Below are 19752 nucleotides of genomic sequence, written 5' to 3'. Positions count from 1 at the left end.
TATCTTCCCCTGGTCTCCGACCTCAGCTGTTTTTACATGCTTGGCCCTGACCCCACCTCATTGTTTAACACTAATGTAAAAATCAAAAGGACTACACCAGTGATTGAAACAATTAATTTAATTAATCAATTGTGAAAATAATTAATTGAAAACAAACAGCAGCAACAATATCAACAATAAAATGAAGTGGCTGTTATGAATTTGAAATCCATGAGTTCTGACAAGCCTCGAAAAGGTCAGAAGAATGCATCACGCCAGTTTGTGTGTAACAAGACACAGAGTCTTCAAAACTACACCATTTCTCAGCGGACTTTGTCCACATATGCATGATTTGGCAAATTGTTGTGTTTTTGCTCGCACTACGTGGATTACGTGGGCATCATTTTGACATTTTCTCCCACTAAATGTGCAAAACATATCAGGAGTTGAGAGGTTACCATGAAAAAACATTTTTTTCCCCCTACTCTCTACCTTTTTTAATTTCCTCTCCTGGTGTTTCTATGGCAACTAAGAGCCTTTCTGGTGGGAGTTTGTCTGCTGATGCACTGACGTCCATCAAATCCCTCTCTCTCTCTCTCTCTCTCTTTTGGTCTCTGCCTCCCCTGTGCAACTACCTTCACCTCTGTCTGACAAACACAGCACTGTCTGAAAGGAATCTCACACAACACTGATTGTACATGCCCTAAGGGAGCATCAGATGAAATAACACAAGAACCAAGTTCCAAGCACTTACAGCCGCTGTTGAACTTCACCTGTTGCTTCCCATGTCCATCTTCCTTAACCCTGACACACCTTCACTGTTATACCCTGTCCTTAACATTTATCCCTTGAAGCAGAGTCAGGTGAAAGATCACCAGGTGATCCCGGGGCTGTGGACTTGGACTTGACAGTGGATTACGCATTCAGTATTGTATGTGAGGACATGGCGCACCGGCACACGTGTACAGAGCAGCACATTCATAGACGACGGCACATGTTCCCACATGAGTGACTAATACCAGTCGATTCTCACTGCAGCCACGCAACATTCAGGAGGACTTGTACATAAATTTCAAGAACTGTCAGTGATTTTTTTTTTTTTTTTTTCCCCCAAGGTCCATATTGTTGCTCTATTGTTGTGGAGAATCTGTGCTCACATTCAAGAAGACACATTTTCCGAAGAGCTGTGGCGCACTGCTGAGTATTGCCACTGTATTAGACTAGAGGCCATTTATTCACTTTCAGCTTTTCTTGTTTTGTCTTTCTCAAATCCACAGACCTCAAAGCCATCAACACCACAAATTCAAAAAGGATTTTCAGAGCCTGCAGGTGATCTGTTTTCATCCCTGTCTCTGTCATTGTCTCTCTTCATACACACTGGTAGTTTTATTTCAGAGTGAGATGTCAAATTTTGTATCATGTCATATTCCCATACTGCTCAGTCTCGCTGTTGAAACAACGAATACAAAATGAACTCCAGTTTCATCCCACCAACAAAAAGCTTGAAAATAAACATTGCATAACAGTTTTATTATTCCAGTAATTGTATTTCTTATGATGTGTTTTATTAGGCTATCATTAAACGAGCGTGGGTGGGTGCTGCTGAGTTAAACCAAAACCAGAAATACTGAAGATCATAGTGGAAAAGAGTGGGTGACAGTGTCACGGTGACACTGACATGGGAGTCAATCAAGGGGAATTTCTTCATAAAGTATTTGTTTTAAGGATTGCAGAGCATTCACTACAAATTAAAGACACATTGAAAGAAAAAAAAAGAAAAAACAAAACAAAACTGCTCCGTTATCTATTGGTACATAGCAAAAGTGTCGAAATAATTATTTTCATAACAAAATCCTCTTTCGTCTTCCTGTAAAATGTTAAAATACTTTTGAAGACTCATTCTGATGCTCTCGGGAGTGTGCATGCAGAAATTTATCCAGTCAAATGTAATTTGGGGCGAGCGGCTAACCCAGCCCATCACATAAATGTGCAGATTTAGGAGGTCAGTTGGCAAGAACAGTTTACATTTCAAAAGATTGTGGCTGAGGTCTAATGTGTTCATTGTAGGTGGTGTGGGTTGAGGCCAAGAGGTCCTCAACATGTTGCTCTGCATCTGCTAAGCCGTGCTCACCTTCTGAGTGAACCAATCAAATCAATCAACCGTCTCGTCAACTACACCCTGCTCACATATTCCGTTTCACCCGGAAATACTGTATGTCTTCTAAGACAGTGACTTCCATTTCACTGTGACTTTAAAGTGAGGTTGTGAGTGTGTGGTGTCTTTGAATGCAGCCGGGACTGATTTAAAGATGGGTCAGCCTGTTTACCTTCCAAGTTCATTCCGGCTTGAAGACATTTCCTGAAGCGGCAGGCTGGACAGTTCTTCCTGCGGATCTTATCTATGATGCAGTCATTCCTCCCCGCACAGAGGTAGTTGTGTTGTCCTGTGAAGAGAAGAGGGAGACGACGGAGAAGGGGGAAAAGGGACACAGACATATTAGCTACATAAGTAGGTTTGAGATGGATTAGTCTGAGCAGTATGTATTATGACCACACTAACCACCTGTTGATTCTACACTAAGCCTGTGAAGCCTGTGCTTTTCCTCTGGTGTTGACAGCTTCACTTCTTCAAGTCTGCACTCGGAACACATGGCACAAGACACGATTGTCAACGGAGCCATTTTAGTTCGACAATCAGATGTGATCCACGTTGCTAACATTCCTACTGTGGCCCATGAACTAGAATCTCAACGGTCCACATTTGACTACAGAGCTTCCCTTTCTCATAATAACGCTCTTGCTAGCTGAGAATCAATACCCTATATAACTAGGATGTGGGAAAATAAACCACACGTGCAACTGGGATAAGACTCATTTCATTTGAAAAAGATGCAAATACAGTATTTGACCAGAGGGAAGAACTTTTGAGTTGATTCTGTCAAACATTTTTAGATGAAATGTTTGTCAGTGATATGCAAGCAGTGCTATTCACAGGAGCAAATTTAATCAAATCGGATGCAAAGACAAACCCCAACAATGCATTAGTCTGTCTCCCAATACTCTCCGACTTCCCGACCCCGCCTGTGGCTTTCTGCCCAAAGCTCAGTAATTCCTACAGAGGACATAAATCTTTCAAAATAGTAAATAAATGAATGATTTCATTTTTTTTTTTTAAGTTATGTAATTTCTTAAAAACAACTTGTCGTTTTTAGCAAATGCTACTCAAGAAATAGGGGACTTTTTTAAGCCACAGAATTGTTGCTCTGTTGAGTATTTACAGCAGCAGGACAGTGTACGTGGGCTCGACTAAATATAAACTACAATGGCTGCGTTCATAGGACTGAAGGAACATGTTAGTCAGTGTAACAGAGAGGTTCCTTCATGTGTTTTTGATAGATTTTGGACAACAATGGAGCTTTATAGCAGAGAGGAATAATCTCTATCAGGCTTTGGCTACAAGGCCAAACCTTGGTAGTGGGATCAATATTTTGTTGGTTTTGGTGTTTTCATAGGGTTTGTTGGCGATAAAGTATTTACAGCAGCAGGACAGTGTACGTGGGCTCGACTAAAAATAAACTACAATGGCTGCGTTCATAGGACTGAAGGAACATGTTAGTCAGTGTAACAGAGAGGTTCCTTCATGTGTTTTTGATAGATTTTGGACAACAATGGAGCTTTATAGCAGAGAGGAATAATCTCTATCAGGCTTTGGCTACAAGGCCAAACCTTGGTAGTGGGATCAATAATTTGTTGGTTTTGCTGTTTTCATAGGGTTTGTTGGCGATAAAGAAAAAATACAGAATATCACCAGTCTGTTAACCTCCAGATCTGCATGTGCCACACAGCTTCAACTGTCATACCACAGGATCATAACAGAAGAATTTCACAGCTAATTATAGTTTCCATCTTACAATTTAATAAAAAAAAAAAAATAAAATAAAAAAAAAATTCATTTAAGAGAGCACTACGGAAACAGATGAATATAAAGTGAAACTCTGTAACACCCCTTCAAACACTTGTGTTCGCTGTGCTCATTTCCTCTCACTGTACCGCTCTGTACTCCAGGTTATGTCAGTACAATGTGATGTCACTGCTGGGTTGCGGCTGCAGGTGCAACAGAGCTGAGCACAACCTTGTGCATATTTTTAAACATAACATGGATGCACTTTTTCCTCTTATGAATGTATTTACCAGCAGAGGCAGGAACAGAGGCTTGCAGGTTAATGTGACCTTATCTTTTCATGATGACCCAAACAAGGATACAGTAAACCGAAAATCCCGTCCATCTAAAAATAATGACGGTTCAAGACTATGAGTAGATCAGCCTCTATATCATCCTCCTCCTTTCCCGCACTGGTCAGATGGGTCATTTATTACATTCTGTGGTGCAAACCCGGATGAGATGCGATCTTTTCAGCGACTGCTGTTATTTTAGGAAGCATGAAAGTGAATCCTGCTGTTATATGTTTATATGTTTTTATGTTTGATGTGCCTTGTGCTTTCTTTCCATCGTCGTCGCCTCATTACTGAGATCAAGCTGTGGAGCTGTCATCTTCTTAAGACAGATTTAAATTTGCCTCCTGATGAGTCAGCTGGACCAAAATACATGCGTAGCATTTGTTATACAGGGGAACATGCCTGAAAAGGATTTTACACTCGTTCACATTAATATTCCCTCGTGAATACACACAAGACAGCGTTTCCCCCTGTGCACACACACATTCTGAGCACCGCTGCTGAAATTTCACATGGTTCGTTAATATTCACAATTTAACGTAACCACCGCAACTTGAGCTTTCTACACTGCATGCAGCTGACTGAGGCCAGTGTGAGACTCACAAACAAACACACTCAAACACAAAGCGATGCCAACATAGCAGCTGGATAAGTGGCATACGACCACAAGGTAGACTGATCTACCTCTCGTAATGGAAAGACTTCTTTGGCAACGGCAGTAGAAATATGACCTAAGTACCAGAAGTGAGTTAAACAAAGTGAACAATTCCGAATGTAAACGGCGAAGTGGTTGTTACAAGCCAAGCTACACAATTAGTTACTCCAGTTAGGCTATGCAGGGCTGCCTATTGCGGACATTGTCGTAATACCTGCACATTTGGCATCAATTACTCAGTTTGGGCGTCTAATTAAACAGATGGCGTATAAAACTAATCACATCTGTAGGGAGTACTACTGAATCTTGTGCAAACATTGCACCTGCGAGAAGTTGGCAACCCCATCTGATCAGGATACGAATGAAACCGTTTGAGATCGTTTGTGCAGACAGTAACAATTTGTCTTTGAACCATTTTTGAGAAATTCAATTGTAAGAGCAGAGCAGTCTTATTATGTCAACATTGATGCCCAAGTGACTCCAAAGTGGTCTCATCCATTTGCACATCGTTTGTGCACATTTGTGCAAACAAAACAAACATCTGTGCTTCATTATTTCTCGAGTTATCACAATTTAGTTATCGGATGTGTAATGCTCTTGAGGATTAATCAAGCAAAAATGTTTTGTTTTTCTTGCACACACATGCACCAGTGATGTGCAAATGAATGAGTCACCATCATTTGATGAAAAATGCAATGTTTAATTTTTCAAAATTTAAATTAATATCCTGATTTTGTGCAGTGCCAACTTCAAAGATTTACAAAGTTAGACTGAACTGGTGCAGCTTTGTCCCGAACACTTATCTTGTTAGTCAAATTATATTTGAATTTTCAGAGGAGTCTGGAAGACTGGCTTGTCACGTTTATATTATTTATTTTAATTTATGCTCAATAAAAACAGTGTAAGTCATTTTCCGTGTCGACATTTATTACTACAGTTATCTGAGCCTCCAGGGCCCTTCAAGTGTCAAAAACACACGGCAAGGTGAACACGAATGACCATATCTATAACAATTCTAGGGTCATTTTAAGCTATTCCTCCATCAATACATGCATGAATGCGCACACAACACCACCACTGCTGAAAAAAAAACAAAAAACTGCAACATCATAGTGTCCTTGGCAGGGCACCCTGACCTCACACTGGGGGCTGCAGCAGTTTTACTTTATGGTCCAGCCTGGAAGATTTATTTTACATCATGTTACAACATCAGTTCAGCAGGAGTACCCTGGCCCAGAGGGCAGTGTCTTGCTTTTAGCACATACAGTACTTGTGTGACAGAGCCTGAGGAATGTCACATGAATCTCATCTTTCGAGCATCAACACATTCTCTTGAGTTCAGGCTGCGGCATAATCAATCTAATGGACAAAATTAATGAGGGGATGTCCCATAGCAACATGCCAAACATGCCATGGTCATTCTCTTGGTTTCACAATCACAGAGGTTCTATGAAATCCAACTGTCACGATTAACTAGAATCACAACTGATGTGCTAGATGAGTCACTAACCCACTTCACATCTGCTGTTCAGATCATGTAACGCTGTGGAAAACAGACCGAAGGCGGTGATTTAGAAAGACTTGTCACTAAACGCTTATCTGCCAGTTAAAAAAGATTCACCCGTTTCGCACTTTAGTTACCGTTCACTGTTAACAGGATGTCAGCAGAGATATACTGTTGTCATGGCGTGTATAAACAGAGTAATTTCAGCTTTTGGATTTATAAAAGGCTTACTTAGGTCCCTGTCTGACAGAGAAATGCAGGTCAAACTGAAGCTATGCTGCTGTAGACTTTGCAAAAGTGGAGAAAAAGAGATGAGACGCGAGCACAAAAGCAAACAGGTAAAACAAAACTGTTTTTTTGTTTGTTTGTTTTTTTCCAGACCCACTGGCTACCACACCGATAGGTGATTTGTGCTAGATTTCACCTAAGGCTATAAACTATTTTAAACTTTTTCAGCTCAAGCTCTGCGACATGAAAACCACAAACACATCACAACACTCCCGTAGGGGTTGCATTCTTCCACTGAAAAATATGAAGTTCAACGGCACATCTTATTAAAGAGCATATGCCCCTTCTGGACGACTGGATGACTAAATTATAACATACGCCCCCATCATCAATTACTGCACATATGGAAAAGTAAGGTGGAAGACCCGCTCATTAGTCTCTTCTGGTATAATAACATTACTCATTATGGAGCAGATCTACACAGCTATTACTTTGCGAGGAGAAGCAAAAGCAGATTCTTCAATAAATAACTGCGGTCTTTTCATGTTTTTGGGGCTTGGCACTATATTCTAAATTGATGCAGAGATCATCACACTGGATGACACAATAAACACTTCTGCCTCTGCCACTCTCCAACAACCCTTAATTTTTCTGTAGACACACACTGAGAAGTGTTTTTGCATGAGAACAGGGAAACATCATTGGCTGAAATAAGACCTTATACAAAGTCAACACTGCCTTGACAAAATGCCCTTTGGGACCATAAACTGTGTTACTGATCTTTGTCTCGACTGATCTGAAATATCACATGTTTAATGCAGCTTTTTGAACTAAAGGGCATTCAATAATACTACTGGCGCCATGTAATAGAAAGTGGAAATAAAACTGCATGGTGTGTATTTTTTTCCCCTAGAGGTGCATGGACATAACAGCAGCATATTGTGCTGCATATTAAAATGATGTATATTTATTAGAATCATATTTATAAGTGCAATTGTAAGCTAACACGCCCTTATCATGGGTCTGTGGATGCGGATGTAACATTAATGTTACTTTAAGTGTTTTGTGTTTGCTATTGATGGGAACGAATGGAGGATTAATGTGAGCTGTTAACCGTTAATATTTTCTCCTCATTTTTTTTCCAGCGTTACGCAACATTTAAGATGCTCGTCTAAAGCTAAACAGCAAGCAGTATTTGAGTAAACACACTGCAGTGTAGAGGAGAGCGAGCAACAGACAATGCCAAGCAAGGGAGAATGACAGTGAGTGACCAGCTGACAGTGACACTGTGCGTGTATCATCACAATTTGATAAAGATATATCAGAATGATATAAACAGTGACTAAAAATAATATATATATAATATACATAATATACGCTTCATTTCTTTCATCATGCAGTGCTTCACGCCATTTGGCTCTTCTCCTGTATGCTCACAAGCAAATGACTATAGAGGCTAATACAGCAGCCTCAATAGACGCACTATGAGTACCTGCAACAAAAATGAATCTGGGACATCAAGCAAATGATTAGCTCAGTTTAATGATGCTTCAGAGCAGCAGCGCCCTGTGTTGATGGCAGCTGAAGCTAAATACCTTCTGCAATCGAGATGGAGCAGAAGTAGTTTAACATAGAAGTGTAAAACTAAAATAAGTAACACTGAGATTCATAGTCTGGACTAATGTAACAAAGCAGTGTTATTATTTACTTAATGCCAAATTCATATACTGAATATGTTAGTGGCAAAGGCAATGTTTCTCAAAATCGTGGAGAAAATCACTTTTGAAACTCAAGAATAACCATATTCCACATAGACTGGAAATTAATCTGCAGGGTCGGAGGTGTGACGACAAGATAGCAGCCTGGGGTCTGTCAGTTGCAGCCATCACTGATATCACAGGAAGTCACTGCAAACAACGGCGTAAACAGCCATCTGTGGTGTCAAAAGTGCCAGCTGATTCCCACTGATATCCTCTCTCCCTTATCCTGATCTAATCCGTTAACAAGAACCTGGTAGCAGCCGTCAGCATTGGTTGGTGAACCCTCTGACCGGGTTTGTAGCTAATACTAGCATGTCGAGCAGCGGTTAACAAGATCAACTCAGAGAGGAGTTCCAGAGTTTGAACCTGACCAGGGTCTTTTAATCCAGCAGTAAATCTTTTGTTATTTAATCTGGCTGGCTGCCAAACCTGTATATGTGAAGTATTTTTGCTGAATAATTAACAAAAACAATGAAATTATAACCTGATAATGTGAAAAATCACTTACATTTTTAGTCTGTTAGTCAGTTCAGGATCTCATTTTAATTCAAGGCCTCCTAACCAATTTAAATCATTTGAAAAAAAGGTTCTCTCATGGCACACGATCAAAGCTCTTTCCCCCTATAACTACATGTTTTTCTTCCATGCAGCAATCACAAAAAAACATAACTGCTGTGCAATTTTAGAAATGTATTTTGGTCTAAAAAGGTACCATTAAACCACTGTTTCAACACCTTATTAGAGTCTACAGTCCTGGAGAAATGGATATGTGCCACTGTCTGTCTAGAGAATTGTTGCAAATGTAGCTGTGGAAACCTATGTGAACAGGCATTACTGCAAAAAAAAGTTTACAGACAATTAATGTACATTTTCTTATCTATTTCAAATAGGTCTTGAAATAAACAAAACAAATCCTCCCGATAAGAGTTACAGTATGTCAATGTGCTGTTAAAAAGTCAATTGTGCAGAAACAGAAAGTGATTATATTGATGATATCATATTTACTTACCGGTGAAACCTAATATTTATGATCTTAGACTCAAGTGTGCTCACTTATTTATTTAAGATAGCTGTGCTATTTAAGGCTGTTGAAGGGGATTACATTGAGAAATGAAAGCTGATGCTCCAGGACTTAAAGGGTCAGTGATCTGTGTCAGACACACAGTCCCTCGGGTTTATTATTCCACATCAGTGGCCATTTGTTACTTTATTTTCTAAAGTTCGGCAACAACTGAAGCCATGGAACATTTAAACCTGTGGCTTGAACATTATGCTTTTGACTTATAACGTGGGTCTCACTAATTGGGTAAACTAATAATAATTGTAACTGTCTTCTAAAAACCATGTACTGTATCTCCAAATTTGTTGATTTTGAGTTTTTCAGATAAAATGAAGGATGTAAGTTCCTGACATCAATCTAGCACCAGCATGAGACTTGAAAGCAGCCCCCTCAACTCCCATCCTCCTTCACCCACACCCTCGTTGCGTTCGCTGTCTCAGCTAATGGCAGGAATCGGGAGCTTGCTTGTGTCTGTTTCACGGCACCTTTCCAACACTATGATATGTTTTGGAGCACATTTCGACTAAAATGTATTAGTTCATTTATTTATTATTTACATTGTGAGCTAAATTAACCATTTGAAAAACAACAGGATCATCTGAAAAATGGATATTCACAAAGCTGAAAACAGGGCTGCTGTTTTTAGCTTTTAAAAAGCTGACATTTTGGAGATGCATGGTTTTCACAGGACGTGGCGTCGTGTTAGTTTAGACTACAATCAGTAATTGAAGTTCAAATAAATTGATATCAGATGATCAGTCCAGCAGAATGATGTTAAAAGCTATGCTAATACGCATGACATTAGGAAAACATGGCACCCTCAGCATGTCTCTCACTGCTTGAACAGAAACCAGGACATGGCCTGAATACTGTCATCTGCAGAAACACACTGAGTAAAGACACATGAACAACCCAAGAGGAAGGAAAAAAAAAATGGAGGGGTGATTTCTGACATCAGATCTCAGGGGGTTAATGTGGGTCAAGTGCAAACGAAGAGGCCTAATTAGTGTCAAGGTGTGATTGCAATTATTGGCGCTGGCACCTGCAAGGATGATGAAGCTGAGCATTCCAAGCAGAAACTGAAGAGCCCCCCAAAAAAAAAAAAAAAAAAAAATCACCACTCACAGGCAATTTACGCTGATTTAAATCACCAAATCTGAACATTTGCATGCATTAACAGATAGTTGGCAGAAGATGCTATACATGTGTCTAGGCAGATTGGTCATATTTTAGTGCTGAAGGAATACAGGGACATGGGCAAATCAGAGGTGATAGTTTTTCCATCATAATCATCATCATCATCATCATCATCATCATCATAATTACAATTATTATCATTATTATTAAAAGTGCATTTATTTACCATCTGTGTTTTGTCGTGCTCTCCATCCTTCACCATAGAGACAACGACCGGAGAATGGAGAGGAGGGGGAGAAAAACAAGAATAACAGATCTCAGTGCTACTGTAGGCAGGTCTTTTCAAAATAAAAAAAGCACACTTCCTTTCGAGCGCTTGGGAATTACGCCAGCACCACAGAGTAAGAAGCTAAAATGCTAGATAACAATTGGCAATCATACAAGTCCAGAAATTAACTGTAGCAGCTCATATCAAGTTAAGTAAGTTTATATTTATACATTTACACTTTCTCTATCATTGTTTTTACATATATTTTCTATAGGAATAGTAGCCTCAAATAAATGTTTTATTGTATGCAGGAAATAAATATGTCTTCAGAAGTTTACATTATTAACCACCAGGCATGTTTTAGTCCTGAACTGTTGCAAAAGTCAAACAATCCATGTTCACACCATCACCTTACATTCAGAGTAATGATTTCCCTAGTAAGTTTGGTCTCTACCTGTATTATATCACTAGCAATGTTAGCTACAGATACAGGGCAAACAGACAGAAAGAGAGAGTGGATGTAGGAACTGAATGAAAAAAAAGAAAATGCTGTCAGTCTTCTAACTGGGACATGGGGGCGAGGTTAGAGTGGGTAATTTCTGTGCATTTAGTACCAGTGCTGGGACAATAATAAATAGGGTGGTTTAGTCACTGTTCACCTAGGGAGTACCTGTGCAATGTTGAGGACTATATATGCAATAATAATCCATAATAGAGAGAAGCAGAGGGCAGTGGAATGCATGGTGGAAAGCCTTTAACACAAATTACTTTCCGTTTGTCAGATGCATTCCTGCCCCTCCCGTCACGAGATTTTGTCAAGGCAATTAGTGTCAAGACAAACGTCTTGACACAAACGTCTTGCCTGAGACAAGAAATGAATAGTGCATTACCAGGTGTCAAATGTTTGTGAAGCAAAGCAGAAGAATGGCTGTGTTACAAGCTTAACATAATACTCTATAAGGCAGTGCTATGTTAAATGGAAAGGTATCATGGTAGTAATATTTTTGGAGCAGGCTTTTTCCTCCAAAATATTTTGGCACTGATCAAAATTATTTATAAGTCATCTCTGCTTTGATACATGACAAACAGGAAAGGCAAGAGAAGAGGTCGATGGTGACATGCAATGTCAAGGACTAAGATTCAAATGCACAAATCCACAAAAATGCAACTACATGATGTGTGTTCTACTAAAGCTCGACAAAAACCCTCTACTATTCCACTCTGACCTTGAATTATGATACATGATTTAATTTTCTTTGCTTCCTGAGAAAAGAGAAAAAAGCTGAGATGTTTCTCTCCTGCGCAACAGCTACAACAGCTGACCTTATGTAATTCCAATGAAAGAGAATCTTTGGAATAAAATGTAATGGATGTTAACTATTGCGTAAAAGTGCAAATGTACAAGGTTGTGGAGGCATAATATAGAATAATGGACATGTATAAACAAATCTGATTACAAGTAGCCATGATTCATAGATTCAAAAGGAAAACAGTTTAAATAAAAGCACATTTTTTGGTTCTTAAACTTTGTCCTCACAAAGATTTGTGTAAGTACTATCATCTGCCATCATAGTGTGTCATGTGTGAGTGAATGACTGAGTGAGTGAGTGACTGAGGGAGTAGATGCAGAAAAGTCCGACCAACCTTCCACAGCCCTCTTGAAGAACACCTTGCAGCTGCCGCAGGTTACGACCCCGTAGTGGCATCCTGAGGCCTCGTCCGAACACACCAGACAGATCTTGTGGGTCTGCCCACTGGGCTTGGATTGGCCCGGCACTGCAGAACTGCTGCTCTCTCCTGTTCTGGGAGATGAGCTGGAATGTGTACAGAGAGAGAGGGAGAGAGGGAGAGAGAGAGAAAATATGTGAAGATGGCTGCATGTAAATATGAAGACTTTTGGGACAAATTCAAGGTCAGGTGAAGAGGGTTGGTTTATGGGCGTAGACAGGCTCAGTGGCAGGTTGTAATGACATTACGAGGCATGAAAGCCATTTGGACATTGAACTGAAAAATATTTTGATTGTGCTGCTGCTTCTCTGATCAGTGAAGTATTTTCCATTTACAATGTCCCAAAAATATTTGCAGACAAGGGCTTGAATGTCAAGAACATGTTCTCACCAGAAAGAAATCACTCATTTCAAAAACCAATAAAATAGCAAATTGGTAAATTCCTAGATATCCTATCTTTCAGGAAAACGAGACAAATTACTGGAACAACACAAAGACATTTGCGAAACAGCCTTTTCAGTATTACAGTAAAAAGTTTCAAAACAAACAGTTTCAGTATGACTTCAATAAGAACCGATTTCAGGATGACTGCCTGGTCCTCAAATAAAGCTCTCTGACGTAAATGTGACATAATTGCTGGTTTATTCATTTTAATGACTCATGCTTGATGTGTAGTAAAACCAGAGCTTCCAGGTGCTTTTCCAAAAGTAAGAAAAAGGACATTAAAGATGCCACTGACATTTATAACTGCCCTAATAATTAAAAATCCAGCCTAGGAACAGAGCTCAAAAGGTATGTGTGTGTGTGTGTGTGTGTGTGTGTGTGTGTGTGTGTGTGTGTGTGGCTCGTTTTACATGTTTAGCAAACACCATTTCCCATAAGCTCAAATGTTCATGGGTAGTGAGTTGAAAAAACTTCTAAGAAGTTCATAAACAGCAGAGATCCAAACAACAGGGATGAAAAAAATGACTTTAATAGAGAGTGTTGATGAGTTTTATGGACATAGATGAAACCAAGTAACAATGACACAAGTGCTCAGATTGCTGCACTTGTTTTTTTCATGGGAGCTGTAGTTGCCTTTGCAAAGGAGGTTATGTTTTCACCCGTGTCTGTTTGTTTGTCTGTTTGTCCTTCAGCAGGATTACGCAAAAAATACTAAACCGATTTTTCGCCAAACTTGGTGGAGGGATGGGTTATGAGCCAGAGAGGAACCTGTTCAATTTTGGGGCAGATAGACATCATTCACTATAAATTTGAAATTTTTCTTGTGAAGTTTGGTCAGTGGCCTTAGTGGAGGTATGCGCTCTACTGAGCTAATTTTCTTGTTTTGTCTGAGATTCCAAAGTAATTGTTAAAGTTATGACATTGGATACCAATTTGACTCACCCATGAAAAAGTAACCCCCAGGAACAGGCTTTATTTTTTTCAGACCCGTGAAAGAAATGCTGACTGAGCGATTGTATTGAGTTACTGGCACTAGTGGAACAGAGACTAGCCCAGATGTGACATCAGATGGCCCTACATCCCACATCTCTATAAGCTAAACCCATTGAATCACCTACCATCACTGGTAGACATCTCCTCTGTGCAGTAACTAATCTCTAAATCTCACCCCGAGCCTCCAATTGTGTTACAATGCAAATTAAAGCCTTGTTTAAATCTCCTGAGAAACTTGCGTGCACACACAGAGCAGTCATTATCCCTGACTGTCTATAATTAGACTTACAGTAACTGAGACACCTGAACTGCAGTGTGAAGCTTAACTAGGCAGCAACACCAATTTGTCAGATGTATTGCAGGCAGAGTGCCAAAATGTCGACTGAAGGTTTGTTAGGTTATAGGGGCGTGTTGTGGCCAAATAGATTCCAGACTGACACTCCTGTGTAATCCATGACAAGAATTTGACGGCATTAGAAGGGCTTAAATTTTTTCTCTCTGGTTTGTTTTAGCAGCACTACTTGGAATGTATACTGGTATTATGCAACTGAGTTGGCTTGCTAAGCTTGATAATGACTTTGCATCCAGGCCAATAGATATCTTAGCCCTGTTGCTGATGCTGTGTTCAACTAATGCTCCAAAGGTCGCTTTTATCCATTTTCTTTCCATGGCTTCCAAGCTACAGAGCCATGTTTGCAAGACAAAAGTAGAGTGCGAAGAGAGTATATAAATAAAAGTTGCAAGTGTCCATCACACACACCAGGAGCCACCCCCACCCGTCTCCTCAAACAAGCACGGCCTAACTTCACAGTGGCTGGTGCCTCATGGTCATTGGAAAGACAACACTTGCTTATGTAAATTGGACGGTGGCCAAGGGGAGTAGAGGTGGTGGATCTTGGAAGGCATCCATATACAAAGTTTAGCCGTAGCTTAATAGTGAACTAGCCAAGATCATTCCCAGCACACACACAGACATGTTTGGCAGTCGCCTTGAAAAAAAATATATACAATCACACTGTTTCTGCAGATGGCCCTAGCACAGTGGGAAGGAAGAGCAGGGAGCCTGTTCCTTGAGTCTGGAGAGGGGGGGCGTGACCCTCACAGTGATGACATCATCTGCACAAAACATTCTTTTTTTGAAATTCTTTAAATTATTCTTAGTTTATCTTTCTTAAAAGAAAAAAAAAAAAAAAAACAGCGCAATGACAAATGAGGACTAGCTTTGTGAACTCAAATATAAATGTGGTCCGAAATATAGGAGGGAAAAAAGGTTTATTCAAACATAAAATACACAACTTAACCTCAGACCTAGAAGGCTGCATGACTAGCGCCTAAATGACTATGTATATCTCATTCTGAAACTCATCCAACCCACAACCTGTAACTGTTTTGAACTCTCTGCTAGCGACCGACTTCAACATAACTATGACCCGATATATGAATTTGACACCAAGATCGCATTTGCAAACCGAAACATGTACTTAACAGTCATTTTCATCTTGCTGTTCAACTAATACATACTGTAAAGTCAACATAAATGATGTTTGACTATAGACCACACAAAGTTATTTATAAGGTTTCCAATAATAATTACAGGATATCCCACAGTAATCACATTGCATGACAATGAAATGAAATAATCCAATCCGACCTTATCCTGACCTGTATGCACTATGGCAACACTGGCACTCTGCAAATTTTGGCACATGCTTTCTAATATGTACCGGTCTTCACTTTGAATCGTCAAGTCTGGTAGTAGTAGGGTATTTATAGAAACTGTCCTCTTTTAACCTGAGTGATGAGGAGGTTAAAAGAGGTACGGTGTTATGTGCTCATCTTTCTGGCTCTCTCATTACTTGTCAACTTAAAGCAGCTACGGTTGGATTTGAGTGAAGATGCTGTGAACAACTAATTAACGGGCGGTGCTTGACCTGTGAGAGCTCTCTCCGGACTCCTCAGACACCGGACAGAAAATAAATAAATAAATAAAAAAATAAAGACAGTGAAGCGGGAGATCAAATGACAACAACCACCAACCACCCAACTGAAGCAAGTGCAGGCATTTACACAGTTTTTTGTTTTTGCAATAGAAATTTTTTACAGATCAGTACAGTTTTTATTATTAAACTGTAACTGCACTACAACAGTTAAATACAATTTTTTTGTATTTATGTTTTCTCTTTTATTTTAAGCATTTCAATGAGCATTAGAGCTAAAAATGTTACATATACATATTGCACAATTCAATTCTATTTTCTTGACACGACTTAAAAAGCTGGTAATGTAAAATGACCACAGGGTGGTGTTTGAATTAAACATTTATAACCCCCTCACACCCCACCCAGCACTAACTCACATGCTCCTCCTATCGCTCAGCCAACAAGCGTGGCTCTAAGCCATGCAGCACAGATTCAAGCCTCATTAGGAATGCCTCTATGGTGGACTAGAGAGCAATAAACATGTGCACTCACAGTCAGTCACTCACACATGCACACAGCAACAAAAAAAAAAAGACTTTGTGTGTGCTGATGAGGAAGAGCACATCTGAAACGAGCACACACTGCAGACAGTGATTAGCGCACAAAACAGACAAACTCTGCTGCACGTTTGCAGAAAAGCAGTAATGTAATAATCCAGCAAATACACCCACACAAACACACACACACACACACACAAAACCACCAACACTCTCAGACGGGACCTGAGCTAAAGAAAAGATATGAATATACTCTCTCACACACACACACACACACACACACACACACACACACACACACACACATCAGGTTTCAGTTCACTGCCCTTTGCAGCTCTATCTCCGTCCACTTTGCCCCCAGCGTGTTTTACCACAATCACACCGCAAGTGTGTGTTTATTCCTGCAAAGAGTTAGTTTTACCAGTCAAGCACCTGGTCTTAAAAAAAAAAGGCAAATGCAACAAAAATCAAAGCAGGCTAGACAGTGTTAACACTCTGAGGCATTCTGCCAGTCACTTCCCTCACTATTTTACTTCTGCATATACACACACATGTTTTTCTGTGTGCGAACACATGCTAACAATATGTGTCAAAGCTGAAGAGGCTGTGCAGCAATATCGGAGGGCCTTGGCAACAAGACTTAAAAATAAAACGACTAAATCAAATGAAATCCTGCTGCAACAGACAGTGTGTGCCTGCAGGTCTCTGTAAAGAATGCACAATACTCCCTATCTCTACACAAATATTTTTCTGTATTCCTACGGAGTGTACAATGTAGAACAGTAAATCAATTTTGACTTTTTTCCCCAGTCACTCAGTTTTGAATTAAACAGTGGTCCCATTGTGTATTTTATTCCATTGTTGGGTAAACCCAATAATCTGGACATTGATTTTTTTTATTAATTACATGAAAATACCAACTGTTCCTTTAAATTATGTCAGAATAAAATGAAACCAGAACATATACAGTTTATAACTTATAAATAAATGTGTTATACGTTTTCATAATGTCAGGAAATTACACGAGGAGGCGATGGAAAAGACAGATCAGCCCAAATGACGCTCCACAACAAACAGTCTCCAAAGAAGGAGGACTGTCTGAACTGGGCTGGCCTGCTATGTCACTGGGGAACTGTATACCAGTGACTGCAGTGGGAACCGATGCGAGCATAATTTTTCCATCAAGATCAAAGCTTTTTAAGGCAAATGTGTGGGAGCAGAAAGTATGAGATGGGCAGTGGGAGAGAGATGTGGTTTCTTTCAGCAGAAAGATGTTGAGTATGAGAACCTTCGCAGTGCTGGGGATTGACAGATATAGACACCGAGTGACGTGGCCACACACACTATTGTAGACATCTGAGAAAAACTGTGTGTAATATAAGCATTCCTGTTGTTTCATATATTTGCTTTTAATAGTAAATTACATATAAGTATTGAGTAAAAAGTGTTGTAGCTGTAAAACTTCTATATTTCTATGGAAATTATGTGTAAAACAACGAGATGATGTTAAAAATACTTTTCCTTTCCTTAAGACAAACACAGCTGTGGTCTGGATGCCAATCTATTGTTTCTGCTTATAATTTTCATTTCCCTTTAATTCCAGAAAGCACTGAGAAAGCCTGAGTGGGTAGAAAGTCAAATTAAGATTTTATTGACTATTCCAAGTACATACACTGTATCTTTGCCGAAATGCATTCATGGAGGTCTTTTTTTATTAAGGCGTCCTCGGAACTTAATGAACCCTCTGAATCTATAATGAATGCTCGGCCCACTCTCTGACAGCGAGTGGGTTATCTGAAAGGCTGTCCATTAGTGGACAGGGCCGGCGATTGGCACTGATCAACCAATTTGATTCAATTTCAGTTCACACGGCCCAGAACCAACTCATTTCGATTCAATTTGATTCAGTTTGGTTCTTGATGATTCAGTTACATCAGATAAATACCAGTGTTGTGTAAAACACTTCTCAGAATTTATCCTGGGAACTTCATTCTACATTCAACAAGTGCACAACTGTTGTTTCCTTGAATATAAAAACTATGTAAAGTAAACAGAATGGGCAAAATTGTAAACACATTTCCCAGTTAGGAAAAATGTGGAATGTAAAACGACTACAACATAGAACATTTCTATTTCTTAGGCCTGTACGTGCAAAACATTAGAGCCAGAATATATAAAAGAAACCCAAAAAAACAGCAGCATTTACAAGGGCGTCATCGGTATGCATATTTGAAAAAAAATAAATGATATCCCATACAGCTACACATGGACTGTCGCTAGCATATGCTTCCACTGGCACAGACAGGGCAGAAACTAACAGTCAGCTCACTAATTCATCTGCACTGTCTGTGTTGACAAGACCTCAGCCTGATATCTGCAGACAGCTGTTAGCTAGTGTTCGCTCCCCAGCAGGGACAGAGCGAATAAAGCAGAATCCACACACTGTTCAGTCGACTTCCACAGCTTCAACATCTCGTAGCCAGAGATAATATCTCATCAACAAACACAAGCCGAGAACCTCAAAGCTCTCGGCTTGTGTTTTGATTTTCAGTCTATCCCTCAACCTCTTTCTCTCTCTCTCTCTCTCTCTCTCTTTCTCTCTCTCTCTCTGCCAAAGTCAGCTAACCATCCTGAGTCATGACAGTTCAGTTTATAGAGCAGGCGTGACTCAAGGTGGTTCATATAGCAGCTACCATCTACATTACTTTAAAATAAAATAACGTTTTAATGCTCATTATAATAACATTAATGTCCGCAAAGTAAACATTTCTCATATCATGCAGCCCTAACTGAATCATTTACTGCCTACACATAACATTTAAAACAAGTTTGATCTTGGAATTTCAAATTTCAAATGAATATTAATGAATGAATATTAACTGGAAAATCTGTTTGTTTTTCTTTTCATACAGCCCTGTTTTTGGAGACTCAGAGAAGTGAGGTGAAATCTACATTCAAAAGGCAAAAGGCAAAAGGGTTTCTGCCAGTTTCAGCCCATTTTAGAGGTTTGAATATGTAGACTGGGATGACATTATTATGTTATTATTGTGATGCGTTGCTTATTTGTGTCAGTCAGGACACAAAAAGGCAACAAAAGTTACCGCTATTCATTTCAGTGGCAATATTTGCTCTTACACGTTTCCCACGCTGTTTTATCAATGGACGCTTCGCAACAGCGTTATGCATTGCAAAATTGTGGTATTGTGACACAACATTGTCTTCATAAACCTCATATCTCAAGTGATTCCTGCCTCTGAAAGCAGAAAGGCTATAACGCAGGGCTG

The 19752-nt window shown here is 39.7% G+C and overlaps 1 protein-coding gene across 2 annotated transcripts in view; it reads right to left on the bottom strand.

Moving 5' to 3' along the window:
• Positions 1-19752, bottom strand: part of LOC111672094 (glucocorticoid receptor) — a 68623-nt gene that overhangs the window by 11378 nt on the left and 37493 nt on the right. Inside the window, exons 3-5 of one of the 2 annotated variants that reach the window (XM_087180161.1) lie at positions 12472-12641; positions 10786-10812; positions 2307-2423 (exon numbers count right to left, since the gene is read on the bottom strand). In XM_087180161.1, coding sequence (XP_087036287.1) covers positions 2307-2423; positions 10786-10812; positions 12472-12641 — 314 coding nt within the window. The remainder of the gene's footprint in view (positions 1-2306; positions 2424-10785; positions 10813-12471; positions 12642-19752) is intronic. The other variant, XM_087180162.1, reaches the window with a different exon arrangement.

The sequence above is a fragment of the Seriola lalandi genome, unplaced genomic scaffold (genome assembly GCF_002814215.2).
Source record: "Seriola lalandi dorsalis isolate HSWRI2012SDOR001 ecotype SW California unplaced genomic scaffold, Sedor1 jcf7180002054893, whole genome shotgun sequence".
Classification (NCBI taxonomy): domain Eukaryota; kingdom Metazoa; phylum Chordata; class Actinopteri; order Carangiformes; family Carangidae; genus Seriola; species Seriola lalandi.
This window is presented reverse-complemented; position numbering and strand designations above follow the sequence as displayed.